This window comes from Cynocephalus volans, chromosome 11 (assembly GCF_027409185.1).
Source record: "Cynocephalus volans isolate mCynVol1 chromosome 11, mCynVol1.pri, whole genome shotgun sequence".
Lineage (NCBI taxonomy): Eukaryota > Metazoa > Chordata > Mammalia > Dermoptera > Cynocephalidae > Cynocephalus > Cynocephalus volans.
In genome coordinates, this window is record NC_084470.1 from 42753461 (window position 1) to 42773443 (window position 19983).

Genomic DNA, 19983 nt, shown 5'->3' on the forward strand with positions numbered 1-19983 from the left:
GGTCTCGTCTTCGCTTCTCTTAGTAAGAGTTATGTTTATAGACACACATTTTCACATTGGACTCCAAAAAAAAAAAAAAATGGAGCCAGTTCACAACTCCATTGGTGTTGGTAAAAGATTAGACTAATATGGATGAGAGAATGTGAATATAGTGACAGTATACTTTTTCAGTCACTTGTGGCCATGCAGCATTTTACACATCTGGGCTCTCACTCCAGCAGAGGTAGGTTTACTGAATAAGATTATTTTAGTGGGAGGCATGTTGAATGTCCCAAAGTTATGTGCATATGAAGGCTTGCATAAAATGTCTTGTTAAGAAGTAAAATGCGATGCAGTTTGACTTTCTAGCCAAAGGTAATTCAAAAAAAATAAATAAATAAGTTTAGGTTACTTATTTCATCTTTGTCCCTAGTATTAAATACTACTTCAGTGCACAGATGTAGCCATTCGCCATAGATAACAGGAGCCAACTGTATTCCTGTATTATGTTAGAAGAATGCACCTCAAAGACTTTCTGTGTGGTTCTTGTTTTCCATATTAAAATTGCTGCTGGAAACTATTTTGACTCTTCACAGCCCATTGACAATCAAGCCATGTCATGTGTGAATGCTGTTCTTTCTTCTCACCAACTGCTGTGGTTTGAACCTGTCCCCTCCAAAATTCATGTTGAAACTTAATCCCCATTGTGCTGGGATTAAGAGGTGGGGCCTTTTGGGAAGTGATTAAGTTATGAGTGGATTAGTTCCCATATAAAAGGACTGGAGGTAACTAGTTTAGGTCCTTTTGCCTTCTTCCATATGAGGACACAGCCACAAGGTGCCCTTTTGGAAGCAGGGAATAGGTCCTTACAAGACACAGAACCGGCTGGTGCCTTAATGTTGGACTTCCCAGCCTCTAGAACTGTGAGAAATAAATCTTTATTCTATATGAATTACTTAGTCTCAGGTATTTAGTTATGGTAGCACAAAAATACTTGATTAAGACACCAGACTAAGATATCTACCTCGATGGGATTATTAGGATTGGAGGGGAGTTGATTTTTTCACTCACTGCAGGGTGGTATCATACAATTCGCAGCTACTTACCTCACGAGAGACCTTTACGCTGTTTAGTGCAAATAACATTAAGGTCACGACAGCAATGAGTCATGCCCAGGAAAGGCGAAGATCAGCCTCACACTTTTTCATCCAACTGCACTGTGAGAAAACAAGCGAAATTGCCCAGTTTAAGGGCAGATTCTCAGATTTCATTTCAAATTTCCTGCCCTTTGTTGTCTTTTTTTGAAGGCTTAACAATGCTTGAAACTTGTTCCTTTTTTCTTTCACTTCCTGTGCTTGAAAAACACGAAGGGGGAGGTTTCAAAGTGTTTGGTGTGATCTTAGAAACCAAAGTGAATCTGAACATGCCTTTTTGTTCTCTTATACCACTAGTCCAGGGTAGTTTAGCTTCTTCTAGAAGTTGATCACTGTTTTAATATAACACTGACACTACATTGGGAGTGGTTTCCATTTTCATTTCCTTAAAATGGACTATATTTCTTTTCCTTAATTTCCACTTGGGGAAAAATCAGCCTCGAATAGATGGCATAGTCAGAAGAGCTTGACTTTGAATTTTGGCTTTTAATCCAAACAACATTTATTGAGCCCCTGTTATGTAGCAGGCAGACCTGGGCTTAGGCTGTCTCTCATGGAACAAGACGGATGACAGTCTCTGCCCTGCCCTCATGTGGCTTACAGCCTACTGTCTGTGCCAACCACAGCAAGGTACGTAAACACTTTCCTCTTCTGTAAAATGGGAACAATAATACTAATCTTCCATAACCGCTCATCAGACATATCAAGACAATGATCAAGCAATAGAATGTTTTTACACAATTATACCTGTTTTTATTATTATTTATTCAAGCTGAGCTGAATGTCTTGAGTAAACATGGACACTACTATTGCTGAAGGTTGCTGTTTTTAAACTCTCACAGTAAATGTCTCTGCTCTAAATCAGAATTTCCTCCACATCCCCCACAAAATTAGAGGAAATGCCTACAAGGGCTGTGTGGAAAGTGGTCTTTTGTCAACTGACATAATTTTCCTTCCTTCTGACCTTGTGATATACAAATGACACTGTAGTTTTGTTCTTACAAGCCTGGTCAGCTGCAGTGATCAAGTTTAAGTGTGTGTATGAGTGTTGGCAGGGGTGTGGTACTTCAGCAGCATACAAAGAATTTGAAAAGAGTGGGCTTCTCAATTGGCAGAGAAAACACATGAAACCAAATGTAAATCACACGTGCTTGATGGTTGTGAAGCCATTTTTCTTATAAGCTGAATCTTAGTACCTCATTCTGTTTACCAGGGCTAACAGGTGTAAGCTGGGACATATTTGAATTATTCAGCTTTCTTGGCTTTTTGGGGTTGAATTGTGAATATCTTTTAAAATGAAAGAGACCTTAGAGATCATAATGTCCAGCCCACCTATTTGATCAGTCAGAGAACAGGCACAGAGAGTGGCTGTGTGATTGCCCATGAACATGAAGCCAACTCATGGTTGGGTCAGAGCTATTTCTCCTGCAACCTGCTTCCACTTCTAGCATTGCGAATTCTTCTTCAGTAGAAATCGTATGGCAATATCATGTAATTAATTTTTACATGAGGAAATGACCTTAAGGAGAGGAGATTAAGGAATTTTGCTTTCAGTATATCTGGGTGGCATAGAACATTACTTAACTAGATACTTAAGCATCCAATAAACTTGTTGCTCATATTCTTCCCCAATTGTTTTATCAGCTGTGAATCAAAGTATACCAGTTTTATTTCCTTGAGAAATAAAGCCAAATATAATTTTATTTCAATATTTTAGAATCCCACAGTATTAAGGCACCTCATTGCCTCCCCATCTCTGCATGTCAAATTTACTAACTTTATCAGCATGTTGCCAGATAACACACTAAGAGTCTCAAAGCCAAAGCAGATCAGCTCTCACCTGATAAATGTGCAAGAGTCAGCAGGGGATTTGAAAATTCAGCTTGATGCTCAAGTTACTGCTTATTTACCAGACCTAAGCTGGTTATGAACAATATTTTAAAACCAGATTATTTGGTTTTAAAAGGGTTGTTTAAAGATTCTGAGCACTCTTGGGAACTTTATTGTAACAATGACTGATTCTATTATATCTCTTTGAATGCTTTGGGGCACAGTGGTAAGAAAAAATTATTATGTTTCAATTTGTCTGTTCACTCAAATTTCCTGAAAGTTTTTTTAGAAGTCATTAAACTGCTACATTCTATTGATGAGTAGGAATCGTTTTACCAAAGTCTTAATTATCTTGTCATTCTTTTTTCGGTGAGAGAGAACATTGCATGAATGTTACTTTTCTAACAAGAGAATGCTTCTGTGGCAGTTTTTACTGTCTAGAGGATTTTCACTTCTACTTCTAGCATGTTTGCTCTTTATCTTGACCCTACAAGGCACCATTTTATAGATCAGGAAATGGAGGTTGCCTATAGTTCCACAGCTAATACAGAGCCTTAACTCAAACTCAAGTCTTTGACCTCAGAACCCCTGGGCTTCACCAAGCTGCCCTTATTATGCAACATATGTCTCCTAAAATAAGTGAAGTAATTACAAAGAACCAAGGCTCCTTTCTAAGAAACTTACTGCACCCTCTGCCCTCTGCATACTCTCCTCAGTCCTACACGCCACGTTCAGTGTCTTTGCCTTCTGTTGGAATGTATGTAAAGCTCTACTCTTTAACTTTTATAATGGGATTATCTATTTTATTGTTGAGTATCAGGAAGGATGAGGGCTTACTTGTCACTATGGCTTTGTCTCTCATGGACCTTCGATAAGTTATTTCACCTCTCCGACCCTTAACTTTCCCGTCTATGAAATGGTGATGACAAAATTACATGGTCGTTGTGATGAAGAAATGAAAAACCGTCACAACACTTAATGTTGGACTAAGCATTTGGTCTGCATTCAATAAATGGTGATAGTAGTAATAATAATTATTGTTATCATACAGATCTGATTTCTAAAGTACCTGGCCCCTTTGTGATTATCCACATTAAGGAATTAAGGGCATATTAGAAAATATCCATATTAGAGAGTTAAGACATAACTTTTTAGATTCCAGTTAAACCTCTGTTATTACAAGGGAGCATTGAATGCACAGATTAAATAATCATTAATTGTAAATATTCAGGGGCTACTGGGGCAGGCAGGGCAATAGGAAGAGGCCTGAGGGAGTGGCAGGGGTGAGGCAAACGGAGAATGCAGTCACCACCTCTAGGAGACCAGCACCCTCACCACCAGCCAACTGTTGTCACGGGACAGTGTAGACCCACTGTCACCAAATCTTGTAGTTTCTGAAGTGAAGTGGGAAACCTGGCTTTTCATGTGAAATCTTCCAATTTTAAATCTTGGTTCACATTTTAAAAAGAAGAGAGTTTGGGCCACACAGAACGCATCCGGGCATTGCACCTCTGTAGCAGTCTCTGCTTTAGCTTCTCCCAGCCCTGTCTACTCCCAGGTTATTTGGTTGTCAGAAACCAAGTGTCATGGAACTCGTTTTTTTCACCTTTTGAAGGGATGCTTCCTCCAAATATAGTAGTACCTCTGGCCCTTTTCCAGAGGAAGATAATGGGGATCATGTGCTTTCACCAGTATTTTCACATACTTAATAAAACTGTGATTGAAAAAGTTTTCAGGCACCAGGCATGCACCAGGACCCTGCAGCATGTTTCAAAAAAAGGGGGGGAAAGCCTCTCCGGAGAAACATGTCAGTAAAAATCCTGATCTCACAGGAAATTGATATTCAAACTAAATTGCATGCTTAGTTGAAGCAAATGGCTCATCTCAGGTGCTTATTTTTCCAATTCTCTATTAGTCATTACCTTTAAAAAATCAATTCTTACCAGATTTTGCACTAGTTATTGCATTTTCCATTAAACTGTCTCAGCACTGCAAGATTAAAAGTATGGTTTAAATCCTAAGTGAGTAGCTTACTTTAAAAGCACATCTTCATTGAGACCTTTTCCATTTCCAAAGTTCTTTTGATCAAAATCATGTTTGTGCACATTTTTTCATTCTCTACAAGAACGTAAGTATCTTGAGAAAAGGACCTTGTCTTACACCGTCCACACTTTCCACAAGGGTTTAATTTGAGGACCCTCACAGAGCAGAGAAATGATGCATATTTGTTTATGTTGGCTAATTTTGCTGGGAAGTAACAAATTATTTTTGCTGAATTGGAATGTTACAAAACCCCATAAATCGTGTGCTTACTATCTTGCCTCTATCAGACTGTGCCATTTACCAATGTTCTTTTGACTGTCATCAAGAGGGGGTAGTTCGTCTTTTATTTTCAGTAATCTGGGTTATTTTCCTTGTTGCCATAGCACACCATCCAGGTTGTATCAACTGTGAGGGAGAACTGTTTCCTTGGTTGCTATCATTATATATAAGGTTCCAACCTTAAAGCACTTCTCAGCAGAAGCATAAAGTTGTTATTTTGACAATACATGAAAGAGTGCTATGTTCTACTCCTTCACTTGATACACTAGTCCATTTGCATTGATGTGGCTGAATTTCAACTGGCTTCCTCTTTTTCTCAGCCACAGTCCCTACATTCTCGTTTTTGGTTCATCTTACTATCCCTACAGTCAGGATTTGTCAGAAAAATGCACTGTTAAAATCAGCTTTATCAATGAATAACTAAAATTGCCATGTACTGATGACAGTATTTGCTGCAAACTGCTCACTTCTCCCCAGCTTTCAGAAGTGTATTTTGTTTGCATGATTCCTATTAAAGATGAAGGAACATGATTGAGAGAGCTAAAAGTGTTTCAGCTTTTTGGATCTGGCAAAAGTGCTAATATTCTGAAATACTACCTTTGGCAATGATATAGATATTTCCACCTGCAGGTGTCATTTTAAGTATTTAGGTTTTGGCTCCTGTTATGTGACCTGATTCTGGGATAATATATCCAAAAAAAAAAAAAAAAAAGAAGAAGAAAAAGGGAAGAAAGAAAAGAAAAAAGAAAGGCAAATTCAGTAAGTCTTAGGAGAACTCAAACTACACATTATTTTTCAGTGATCCAAGAAATTCAGGGATAAACAAGAAAACAGAATCTGCATGTTTAGGGTTATTTGGAGTTATTGTGGCTGAGGAATGTTGAATAGGGAAGGATGCAATCAAACTCCAGCTCAGTTATTTTATGCTTGTCACTAGAGAAGGCCAATTACTTTTCCATTTGGTTACAGCTTCATTTATTCTATAGATGGCTTCTTTTTTGTTACTTATAACAAAATTCTTGGAACTGGGTAATTTATAAAGAAAATGAAATTTATTGCTTACAGTTTCTGAGGCTAGGAAGTACAAGTCCATCTGGTGGTGGCATAGTGACACAGGGGTCTTATATTGCAAGATGGTGGAAGCACAGAGAGCAGAGAGACAGGCAGACAGACTTTCCTCTTCTTTTAAAGCCCTCAGAACCACACCCCTGACCACCATTTTTAATCCATCCACTACTGCACAGTCCTACAATCCAATTGCCTCTTCAAGGCTCCACCTTTCAATTACCGTAATAGGATTTCCCATCCTCTTAACAGTCACAGTAGGGGCTAAGTTTCTAGTATGTAAAACTTGGGGGACACAATTCAAGTTTCAGGGAGTTTTGGGGGGACATAATTCAATCCACTACACCTACATAATAGTCAGTATACACTGGAGTCATATTAAGGTGGTCTACAACTGCCAGATTCAGTAGTTTATTTGTCAGCTCTTGACTTTTAAGTTTTAAACCTGGCATCGGGTTTATTCATATCATTTTTAGAGCAATACTTGAAATGGGAGTTTAGGTGGACAAAGTCTGGGATTCTATTCTTGGCTGTTGTTCTTCTGCTGGGACTTTTTTCCTTGCCTCCTCCACTCTCCCTGCCTTCCGCAAATCTAGTTTTGGCCACGCCAATCCTATTAACAGTCTACACACCGAAAACATCCAGGTGCCCAGCCTTTCCATCTGTAAAATGGAAGATGCATGTTTCTTGAATGCTTCTCTGTCTTCAGAGATCTAACCTTTAGATTTTTGTGCAGCCCCATTCTGCCCAGTCCCTCCTGGTCCAAGCCCTCTTCTCAACCAAGGGAACCACTCCTTCCTCCCCTGCCTCTTACCCTCCATGGACTGACTCCTCCATGAAACTGGGTATTTCCTGTGTCAGCTCTCTCTCCATTTCTGACCTCATGTTTGCATTTAAAGGCAAGTAACTGATTGACATTAGGTCACATTTGTTTATTTTGCCTCTCAAACTAGATTATAAACCATAGGAGGGCAGGGACCAGCCTGGTGTTTGTTTTAAGTCTCTTAGTGTGTGGAGAATATCACAGACACTTGATATTTTTAATTGTTGGCCAGGTGCTGGGCAATTTCAATGTAGAACAATATATATCTTACTAGGTTTTTGACAAGTGATTTCTCTCTTTCAGAGAGATCTTAGAGTAATGGTTGTGTCATTCACGAAAAGTTTTAAGAACATCATTAATATAACAAAAACATTTGCATGAAAAGGAAAATTGATGCCTTCAGGCCAATTATCTCTCTATTTTCTGCCCACACTATGGGCCCCCTATCAGCTAAGAGATGGTTTCTCTACTGATCCTGGTTTCCTAGAAACCATATAGGACTGTCACTTGAATAAAAGCCATATGCATCTGCCATGGTAGAATCTGCCTCTCATTTATTTATTTTAAATTAAAACAATTTTTAAGTACATGAAAATGACAGAAAATCCAAAGACGAAAAAGGCATGAAATAAAAAGTTTCTTCTCCATCTCAGTTTCCTGGCCTTTCATTTTCCTTTTACAGAGCTAAATAATGTTTGATTCCCACATTCTTGCATCTACTCCCAGAGAGAGTCTACATATATAAGAATATATATATACATATTCTTTAAAAAAATGACAATGACAAAACACAAATGATATCACATCAACCAGGGTTTCAGCAGCAAAAAGATGGCACCCTTGAATTAGGAAGACTTGAGGAAAGTTTTAGTAGAGGGACAATTTACGAAGACAGGGACAGGGTCAAAGGAAACCACCACAGTAATGGAGAAACCATAGTGCAGATACCTGGGACTAGTGATCGCTGTCTTGACTCCCTAGGCCTGAAAGGGCAAGAGCAGAGAATAATTAAGTATTGGAAATGACCACCTCAAGAGAAGCTGTGACCTTCAGGTGAGGGACTCAGCCAGCTGCAGGAAATTCCACAGGGAGGGAGCCAGGGCAGAAATAACCCAAATGCACAATCCTATTCTCCTCTTTTGTGCCACTGAGTCTCCCCATAGGCCAAACTGAATGGAAGCTTGAGGACAAGGGAGCTGGTTCATACAGTCCATAAAGATTAGCCTCCTGAGGCAGAGAGTCAGGGGATGTCCCCAAGGGAGGAGAGCAGGGTTCTAATGGTGATAGAAGACATTCGCCCAGGTAGCAACTCAGCACCTTGGTCTGCGCCTTGCTTTTTTTTCTTGAATGCTGTAGCCTGGGCACCAACACTTACAAAGATAGCTGCATGGAGCTATCTCCTGTTTTTCAAGCATTGTATTCCTTGTTTGGATGTACCTAATTTATTTTACCATCACTCTATCGATGAACAGTTAGGTTGTTTGCAAATCATTTGCCCTTACAAACATTGCAATGCATTTATCAATGAACATCATGTATTCTTAGAAATGGAAATGCTAGGTGAAAGGATATTTGTGGTTTTAGTAGATATTGACAAAGACTCCTAAGAGGTTATACCAGTTTATACACAGCAGTATGAGAGTGCCTGTTTCCCCACACCTTGCCCAACTCACCTTGTTATCTGACTTGTTGATCTTTTTCAACATGAGTTAGGTGAAATACGGTATGCGATTTTTAACTTGCATATCTCTTCTTAGCGATGAGGTTGACACGCATTGGTTTTAAAGTCCTTGTTATCTGGGTACATGCATAGGAACTAGTATTTAAAGCAGCATTTTTTTTTTTTTTTTTTTACAACAACAGCTAGAGAACTTGTGGGATATACCATTTATTACCAGTGAACATTGACAATAATTTAAAATGGCATTAATCCTGGCATTTGTTGAATACTGATTATTTACAAAACAGGAATTATAAGACATTGCCATTTCAAAGAGATTTTAGAGCATTAATTATGTCATCCATGGAAGATTTTTGAAAAGTATTATTACTACAGAAACAAGTGAATGAGAAGGAGAAATTGATCCCTTCGGGCTACTTGTCTCTGTTTCTTTCCTGCTCACACTATGGTCTTCCTGTTAACTAAGTGGTGGATTCTCCAGTACTGACCCCGGTGCCTCAGAGACCATGTGGTACTGTCACTGAAGAGAAAGCCCCACCTCTCCTGTCTCAAGAAACTATAATTACATGGGGAATTAAGGTTCAAACACATTTTAAAAACTAAAAGGAAGGTATTGTGTTAGAAGTTCCAATTATGCAATAGATGTTAAAGAGAAGGTAAATATTCCTATCTTTGACTTAATCATGAGTTGTTTTTCGTTTGGTTAGTTGGCTGGTTGCAGTAATTGGCTAAGGTATTTGATTGGCTTGGGAATGTCTTTCTTTCCTGAAGAATCATACAGGTACTCCTCCTAGAATGCTCGACTGCCTTCTTTGTTCCAGGTGGGGGCATGTGTGTGACAGGCCAATGGACTTGTCCCACCTGGTCTCCAGGGCCATGGTATTTGTTGCCAGCTTCACAGACCATGGTGGCTGTCTGCCAGATGGTTGCCTCAGTGTCTGACTCTGAAATGCCAACTGCAATTAAAAACCTTCTTTCAGGGAACAAGTCTTTCAATTCCAGGCCCATATGGTGATCAAGGCCCCTGGGCCTGTGATCAGTTAAGAGGCCAGGCTCAAGAGAAAAGCACATGGAAAGAACTGTATGATCAGAAATGACTGTAAAAAGGTGAAGAGTAGGTATTTAGTTTTGCAATATCAGTGGCGAAAGGAAAACAATAGCCAGTCAAAAACTGGTTCTCCACAGCCTTCCTGCTTGACGTGTAGGTAGACCAGAAGTACCAGCATCACCTGGGAGCAGCATTTGCTGTCTGCCTGTGATGGTTGGTTTCATTGTATTTGACTAAGCTCTTTAATCAAACACTAATCTAGGTGGTGTTGTGAAGGTATTTTGTAGATATGATTAGCAGCTACAATCAATTGACTTTAAATAAAAGAAGTTCACCTTTATACTATGAGTGGGCCTCATCCAATCAGTTGAAAGGCCTTAGGAGCAAAAACTCAAGTTTCCCAGAGAAGAAATTCTGCCTCAAAACTGCAGCATTGATTCCTGCCTGAGTTTCCAGCCTGCCAGTCTGCCCTATAAATTTCAGAATTTCCAGCCCCACAATTGCATGAGCCAATACACTACCCCACACCTGCAGTTTAAAAATATTCCCAAGGGATTTGTGAGTGTATTAATGTTTGAAAATCGCTTGCTCTAAGGTATAGTGAGTTCTATTCACTGGTCGCCATAGTTTATTCTTTGAGGTGCTACACTGAATTGTATTTCAGAGCAGTGGTCCTGCTGTGAAATATATAGCACTAAGCCAGACATCCACAGGTGTTTGTGGAATAAATAAATTCTTAAGTCCGAACAAAAACAATCCAGAAAACAACAGTAGACAGATGCATGAATTCAAAGATACATTTCTGACAATGTGTTCAAGATTATTTGTGAAATCTTGAGATTTTACCTAACAGTTTGCCTAATAGTAGAAACTATTTTAAAGATATGGACTGAGCATTTATATTGAAAATTCCTGATCTCATCTGATCTCGGAAGCAAAGCAGACTCAGACCTGGTTGTTACTAGGATGGGAGACTGCCTGGGAATACTAGGTGCTGTAGGCTTAAAAAAATTTTTTTAGGCTGCTCATCTCTGACCCTCAAAGACAACAGTACTGTTCCACAAATAGACACAGCTAAGCACTTACTTAAATCATATTCTCAAGACCTGGAACCTCTGTCTGTAGGCAGTGAGTTTGGGGAAAATGTGAGATGAAATGAGGAAGACAGTATGACCTAGAGTAAAAATGTTGATATTACTCATGGGCTTGTTTGAACAGAAGTGAAATATGATGGGCCATGTGATACTGTCATGTGCTGAGAGAAGTGACTTTCTAGGTGAGAGACATTCTTATTGGAACCTCTTTCTGCAGAGCTTTATGAATAACTAATTTGCCTGTTATGGGTAGAAAATTCCCTAAAGAAGGCCAGCTGTTCACAGAGGGTCTATCAGAATGAAAATATACTGCCTTAATATGAGAACACTTTAACTAAAGATACTTAGAATAACTTAACAACCTGAATTGGAAGTAATTTTGAATTGGGGTTAGGGTTTGTTATAGGGCTAATTGGGTGAGTTTCCTTGTGGTGTTGTTTAGAGTAACATCTTTGTTCCTAGCTATTTACATATATGCATTTCCTTTTTTTTCCTCCCATTCCTTTGTCTTCTCAAACATTATGTATTAAACATAAGGAGATGTTGGATCTGTGAGGTCATGATTGGTACCGACTTTCCTGTGGATTGGAATGCACAGATGCAGTGGCATACACAGCGAATAACTGTCACCCTCCCCTGTCCCACTCAGATTAGCACTGTGCTGCTCAGCATTTTATTAGTGGCTTTTGAGGACTCTGGGGTAGGCCTGGGATTCTTCAGATGGGGCTCACAGGCCTTCAGGGAATCTGTGAACTCTCTGAAATGATGAGCAAACGTTCGTATGTGTTTCTCTCCCCTCCCACCTCAGAGTGAGTTCATAAAGCTTCTGTCAAAGCTAAATGATCCCAACACAGGTTAAGAGTAGCTTTGCCTTCTGAACTTAACTGCCTGTCCCACAAATACACATTTGCACATATCGTATACAGAAGTAAGAATAGTGGCTTAAAGCAAAAGTTGGAAATTGATATGCTTTCAGGGGCTTTCTGTAATTATTAAAGTGGGGAGCATCCTGGGGTCAATTAATAGGGAGTCACTGGCTGATGGTAAATTGTAGTGAGCATGCCCTGTATAAAAGCTCTAATAAAAAACGGTGGTCAAGTCTTAGCAGTAGTAGACTTTGGTAGCTTTTGCTGTAACAGGGAGAGAAATGAGGCATCCATGGCTGGATACCTTTGAGGTTACATGCCGTAACTTAGGCACCTTTCCTAGAACACAGTGGGTGCTCAATATGCGTAAATTCCCATTGCACACTCCCCCCTCCCCCATATGTCTATGCCTACAAGTATGGAGTACAGTTGGCCATTTGCCTTTTCTCCAAAGTTCCATGGAGAGGCTTTCTCTTGGTGGCCTCTGCATAAGGCAGCATGCACTGCATGCCTGCACATCTCCAGGGGCCCCACTTGCACAGGTCACAATGCAAGTGGCACCCCCATAGCTGTGCAGGTGAATAGCCCTTTTTTTTCTTTCTTTTTTTTATAACTGTTATGCCATATTTTTTTTTTTATTGAAACATAATTGATTGTATATATGTATCTGTGGTGTACAGAGTTGAATATGTGATGCTTGAATCAGGTACTTAATATATTCAGCCTTACACATTGTAATCACTTTTTGTGGCCCTTTACCAATTTCTTGCTAATGGTCCTTTCTTGTCTCTTCCCTGTCGATTATGTTTTGCAGGCATCAGACCTAAACCACTTACACTTGTCAATGCATCTGTGGCTGCCACTGCTGCTTCCAGCCCCAGTCTCATCTGTTTTTATTTCTATCTTATCACTTCTGACTCCTGTCGCTTTCCTCACACTTGTTTGCTAGAAAAGTATTGGCTAGCCCAGGAAAGGATTCCTTTCCATCTGAGGTGTAAAAGAGCTAATAACATCTCCTGTGGTGCATGTTTTTCACAAGGGAACCCCTTCCAGCTCTGGCGAGGAGCAGCCTCTTCACCATCAAATAAGTCCTGTGTGTGGTGGGGGGAGGGAGGGCTGCTATTTTCTTTTGTTGCACTTTTTTCAACCAATTCTGGGTCAGGGTTCTCAACCTCAGTTGCACATTAGAATCCTTGGGCAGCTTGTAAAAATCCTGATGGCCAGGTCACCCTTCAGAATAATTAAATCAGAATATCTGAGAGTGGGACCCAGGCTTCATTATTTTGTAAAGCTCTCCAGGTGATTGATTCCAACATGCCCCCAAAGTTGATAAACACTAATTGAGGATAAACCCTATAGTGCTGGAAGGCTGAATTCCAAGTCATGAAGGTTTGATTTCATATTTAAAAACAACAGTTTCCTAATCAGCAGATAAATGTTTGTCCAAAACATACTCTGTACAAAATTAAATCAAATTTAAAAAAAGACCTTGCTTGTTTGTTTGTTTGTTTGTTTTGCTTTGGCAGTGTCTTTTGGGAAATCTAAAAAGTTAAATGAGTTATATTTCAAATAGAGCCAAACATAACCATTGTAGAAAAAAATACATATTCATTGTTGTGTTAGTCCCAAATTTAACACAAGGTTCAGAGAGCATTTCTGCCTGTATTTTTAGCTAAGCATAGAGCTCTTGGTATGGGAGACACTGAGAATTTCAAAATAGTTTGTTACCTAAAAATATACTTCCTGAAATGAACTTGAGGCCTGAGAGGGATGAATGGGGTTTTTTTTTTCCTTCTATATTTACTGTTAGCGCAAGAAAGCAAATCTTAAATTTATATATGTTTATATTTTTAGAGACCCAGGAAACAGGTGCTATGCCCAAGCTACAAAGAGATTTGCAGGGCAAAATATCAATGACAGAAATCTAAAATTCACCAAACAGAGAGTGACTTGTGGAAGAGTGCTAAAACCATTCCTGTGGGCAGAAACATACTTAACACAGGGAGAGCATGAGGAGGCTTTGCTCAGGCTGTCCCAAGGGTGATGCCTTGGAGAAGTAGCTCCCAGCTTCCTAAGGGCCAGCAACTAGTGCCACATGCAGTCTAAATACTTAATCCTTCTTAGTCTACCATATAATATGTGTTGATTCATGTGTGTTGGTTGAGTGACTAGTAGCCTTGTCTTATTTTACTTCTCTCCAAACTTAATCTTTAATTACCATCATCACCAATGGAAACGGATCTCATTGAGAAAAAGATGGGAAATGGGATGTGATACCTTTTCTATTGCCTCTCATCATGCAGCATACATGTTGCAAAGAACAGTGTGTCTTCAGTGTTTTATTGAATGAATATCACATATAATCACACTCCTCCCTAACCTGCGTGAAGAAGTCCTGTATCCTGTCCTACTGGTATTCATGCCTATGAGTATTAATCTGTTCACACATTTATTCAGTAAATATTTTTAGATACCTTCTATGTAACAGACTATTCCTGGTACTGGAGATACAGTGTGTAAACAAGGTAGATAAAGTCTGGTGGAGCTTACATTTTGGTGGATAGATTAAAGGCAAGTACGTGATCCAGGTAGTTTGTGTAGACAATAGAAGAGTCCTGTGGTAGTTACTTGCAGGTTGCTTTAGGATGAAGAGGTGACATTTAATCAGAGACCAGAAGAAAGATGACAAGAAGCCAGACAACGGTAATAGAAAGTTAAAGACCTGAGGAAATAGTGAACTTGGCCTCTTCAAAGGTAGCGAGTCAGGGGTCAGGGGCTGGTGGTGGCAGTGGTAGGGGGCGAGGACAGAGAGGTAACAGGTGGCAGGTCCTGGAGCTGGAATCAGCTTTTATTTGCCGTCATAACTCCAGTGCTTCTCCAATGCTTGGGACTGTTTCTAGGAGGCACTCAAGAAGTGTTGGTTAATCAACTGGTTCCCCTCAAGCCAACAAAGAGAAGTCAGTAGAACCAGTTCCTTGCAAAGAAGGCCTTTGTAGCTCTTTCAGGTGTGGGTCAGGAAAATGATGGCAAAGCCTTGAGCCTCCACCAGCACCTCCTCCCTTGAGGTGGCCCACTCCCTTTTGCACTTACGACCCTGCACGGTGGTGACCTCTCTCTGCCCATATGGGTGGTGACTCTTGCCTGCCTCCTACCTCCTCTGGGCTTTCCTCTATTTTGGGCTACCCTTCCCTGGTCTGTTTCCTCCTCTGTTCACCTAAGTAAACTATAATTTCCTTAAGGGTACTTTTTGTGCTCCCAGCACCCACTATTATGTAGTGGGCTCCTCTACATTTCTTTATTGAACGATAAGGTTTTTGTAGAAAGCAAGCCTTATAATCATTGACAAAACAAGAAGATATACCCCCCTCCAAAAAAAAAAAAAAAAAAAAAAAAAAAACCATCCAATGGCTTTTATGGCAAATTGCATACATGAGGAAATTTTAATCTGATGTGAAGGAATTATTTTGCCTTTCTCTGTATTCATTCGCATGACGTCAAGTTCATTTGAAATTGCACAGTAGCTTCAGGAATTCACTGGCAGGCTGCTTCGCAGTTGGATAATTATTTAATATCTCTTCGTCTTCCCCCAGTTAATAATGACATGATGGTCACTGACAACAATGGTGCAGTCAAGTTTTCACAACTGTGTAAATTTTGTGATGTGAGATTTTCCACTTGTGACAACCAGAAGTCCTGCACAAGCAACTGCAGCATCACGTCCATCTGCGAGAAACCGCACGAAGTCTGTGTGGCTGTGTGGTAAGGAGCCTCTGTTCTTTCTTTCTTTCCCACCTTTTATGAGGAATGCAGACTCGTGGTAGCGAGTGTCAGTGTGTCTCTGTTCTGTAAGTGTAGATGCCCATCCCATTTCCATTTCCTTTAGACCTGTCTTTTTCAATTGTTAAATTGAAGTTTCCAGGGATACTCTATACACTTTCAAATATATACACACATACGCATACTCACACATGTGTGTATATGTGTGTATGCATGTTGGGGGGGATTATTTGTAACAATATATAAGATGACCTTTAATATTTAAAATAAATCTGGAAACCATTCCTTATCAAGAAGAGGGATTTGCCACTTACTAGTCACTTAACTGACACCTCTTCAGTACCCCATAGTTACACCAGGAGCTTTTGCTTCTGAGACAGTCTCAGGTCTATGTTGTGGAAGGAGAGATGAAAGGTTGGCTGTTGGAAGGGAAACTGCCTGCCCCAAATGGGGAATCTACTTGGAGAACCGGAAAAATAACCCACTCCTTAGTCAGAAGCCCTGGTTAACTCACTCATCGAGCCATTGAACTACACATGACTTCTCTTGGATCAGATTGTGTTTCTCTCTCTCTCTCTCTCTCTCTCTCTCTCTCTCTCTCTCTCTCTCTCTCTCTCTCTCTCTCTCTCTCTCTCATTCCCTCCACTTCACCCTTCACACACACACATCTCAAATAGCTCTTTATACCTACACAGTAGGTACTTATGAATCATTTGATTAATCCATGGTTGTGGATCAGGAGCATGAGCAAGAGATAACCTTGATCATTAAAAACAGTCCCAATTTTATAAAAATGTATAAATTCATTGATAGAATATAACATTTTGAAGACTTATTCTGATGTTTTTAATTTATCGCCCCTTTTTAAAGTAGTCTATGTGTCTCCTGGGCAATTGACAAACAAGAATATAAACCCAAATATCTCTCCCCCCACTTTTTAGGAATGAATCTTTTGAGACTTTCTCCAGACCATGTAGAGTTAGCCTTGCTGATAGATATGGAAACCTTGCAAATTTCTGTACTTAACAGGGGATGAACTGGTTTACCTGAGAATGAATGGAACATTAACAGCAAAGACCCATCATGACAGTTTGCTGTACCTGCCAACTACACGCATGTCCAGTTCTGGGCAATGCTTTTGAAGAAGGGATTTTGACAAAGAGTATGTTCAGAGCAGAGGGACCCATGTGATTAGAGGTTTAGAAAGCCTCAGGAATGGCTTTCTGAGGAATGGCTGAGGTAATTAGACACGGCTAGTTCAGTAGAGAGGACATGAATTCTGTTGAGAGAAACTGAAAGGCTCTCAAGTGGAAAATATAATAAGCTCATTCTGTGTAATTCTGAAGGGTACAGGAAGGATTCATAACATTTGCAAGGGGACAGACTTGTGCTCAGCATACATTAAACATTTTCACAATCATGGTTTCCTACAAGGGGTACAGGCCTCCTTCTCTGGAAGAGTCAAATGAAGGTCAGGAGAGGCTGGACAACCATCTGTCAAATAGAGCTCGGGAGAGATCGAGACACCAGACTAGATGGCCTCATGGCCTCCTTCTGCGGTTCTGTCTCAGCTGATCATCTACTTAGATACATCACTGTGATGTGAGAGCTTACTTCTGCTACCAAAAACAGGCTCTTTTAATTAAGATATTTTTTTTCCTGACCTGTAATACAAGTCCAAATGATTGAATATGAAACAAGTCTCTGGAACAAAGGCTTTTCTAGTCTCAAAAATGGGAGCACATGGGAAAGAGAAAACCCCCCTGTTTCCTCTGTGTCCCAGCTGGAAAGAATAAAGACAGTGAACATTATTTTTACCTGTCTGGGCAAAGGCAAACGCTCCTGTGCAGTGGAGGTGTTAATAATGAGAAAGGGAAGTAAGGTGGGTGCTGTGCTGGGTCTCCCTGCTCCTCCTCCAGGACCGAGGCACTCACTCCCTGAGAGTGTTGGCTGCTGAAGGATTGCCCGTGAGCCCCTCCAGGAGCCTCCCTTCCCCTGATGGGCCCTGCTTCATTCCCATTTTACCCTCCTCATGGGCAGCTAGCATCTCAGGGCTGGTTGATGCAGGGGTACAAAGTCCTGGCCACTTTGCCTCAATTTTGGACAACTCTGCAGGGCCATCCCAGCTCCAGAGCTTCCAGGGGATCAGCTGAAGTCTCTGTTGCAACCTGCATTGTGGTTCAGCTTCAGCCCTCTGTGCAGTCCTGCTTCTTTCAGTCCATTACAGGCACATCTCCAGAAAAACCTCCTGCACAGAGATCTCACAGCCTCAAGGTCTGTTTCCAGAAAACCCAAACTAAGGCAGGAGGCTATTTTAGAGACAGCCAAATATGGAACCTGAAAAGCCCCACTATGGTAGTGGATTCCAATGCTTTTTTATCAATTTTGGTATTCTTTTCATTCATTCATTCATTTAACTAATGTTAATTGTGCACTCATTCCATGTAAAATGCTGAAGCTTTTTCCAAGGATGCAAGTATTTTAGAACCAAAAAAAAAAAAGGAAGTAAATACAGACTTTCAGTAGATATTGACAGCCTGTTCAGTGGCTCAGAGCCAATGTTGCAGGACAAAAAAGTCTGTATTTACTTTACTGTATTTTCCCTTCCTATGCACACCTACATCCAAAGGTCTTTTGAGAAGTTTGTCCTGCCTGGCAGGAAGCACTGTTGCAGGAGTGAATGGAGAAAGCAGTTAAGGACTTTACCCAGAACCTGCAATTTTTGCTCTCTGAGCAGCTAGGAGGTAGAAATCAAGAGGCTCTGAATGATCTGCTCGTAATTACAGAACAGCTTTACTTCATAGCTCACACGTCCTTCCTCGGCCCCTAGAAGACTCATAAGGAGGAGGCACCACGCTCTTCCCTGGGAACATAGAAGATTCAGCATGGCTTCATTTTATTACCAAGGACAAACACCAACACACACACACACACACACACACACACACACACACACACACACACACACACACACACACCCACCCACACACCCTATGGGGCTGGGGAGGAAGATGCTCTTGTTCCGTGGCCACAGCTGTTGCAAAGACTGCCCAGTAGCTTTGGGGTGAGGGTGGGTATATTTTTAAACACACACACACATTATTTTTTGTATGGTCATGTCAAATTTCATTTAGTTTCATTTAGCGCTCTCATTGCCACCTAGAGTAAGGATTCTGGTTGTAGCTCTTCCTGTAATGGTAGAAACCTACTTAGCGAGAGCTTACTCCTCTTGTGCCTTCTGGAGTTTTCAAGAACCCTTTAGTTCTTTCACAAAAGGCATTGGTGCTTCTACTGGAGTCAACTCAAGGCTGCATGGATCTCATGAATCATAACACCATTCCTGGTTGGGCTGTCCTCACTCACTCTTATACCCTGTTGATGTATTGTCCGTTGTGTCCCTGAATTGAGCTCTAGGAAGGTGGTACTGTGCTAGCCAGTTGCCCATTCCCTCATGGGTATGTCCCCACCTCTTGTCCAGGTGAAAGTGAATTTCAGCTGCTTCTTGCTTTCTGCCCACCATCCATTCCTTGCTGTGAGCAATGAGCTTGTGTGTATGGGGGAGGGGGAGGGGGAGTGTGCACATGTGTGTTGGCCCATGTGTGCCCTTGTTCACATGCACTCAGATTCCTTCTCATGGAAGATTATGCTAGCAAAACTGCCTGGACCTGTCACTGAAGGCCAGATTAGCCCTTCCACAGTCTCCCTCTCTAGGTTCGAAGTATGCCATTCAAGACAACAGGTATTTTCATCTGAAAAGGGCAGAGATGGGAGAAAGGTCAGACTAGCCTTGGTGTCCAACAAAGTCATCCAAGATGGCATGTTCATGAGGGGAACATAGAGGGTATGGGTAGAGAGGTGGTACCTTTTCCAAGAATACCAGAATTTTATTTTGGCTTTTGCAATTAATCGTGTCACTTTTAAATGTAATGTACATTTAGAGCCATGTGAGCATTTCCTAGGTTCCAAGGAAAATACCATGTGAGAGATTCCCTAAGCTGTTAGCTGAATTAGTCTACAAATGTGTGCTGGGAAGGGATAGTAAATGCAGAAGGAATTAGTTTATGACAGTGTAAAATATTTCACTGAACTGTAAGTGAAGAACACCTGCAATTCGTTCCCATTCTTTCCCATTTTTTTTTTCTCTCTACCATTCCTTTCTATAATTTGGGAATTATTTATTTGGGATGTTATTTATTTGGGGTGTTTCTTCCTGTTTTCTCAGCTGACATGGAATATGCACCCCCCCCCCACAGTACCCCGGAACCCAGCAAACAAAAAAGAGGAACTATGACTACTTCCCCAGGCATGCTCTTTGAGAACAGGTTAGCTAGACAGGACCCTGAT

General features: G+C 40.7%; 1 protein-coding gene across 2 annotated transcripts in view; it reads left to right on the forward strand.

Annotated features, from left to right (window-relative positions):
* TGFBR2 (transforming growth factor beta receptor 2) overlaps window positions 1–19983 on the forward strand; it is an 82323-nt gene that overhangs the window by 20679 nt on the left and 41661 nt on the right. The window contains exon 2 of one of the 2 annotated variants that reach the window (XM_063114737.1): window positions 15453–15621. The exons of the other annotated variant lie outside the window; for it this stretch is intronic. Coding sequence (XP_062970807.1) covers window positions 15453–15621 — 169 coding nt within the window. The remainder of the gene's footprint in view (window positions 1–15452; window positions 15622–19983) is intronic. 2 annotated transcript variants of the gene reach the window in all.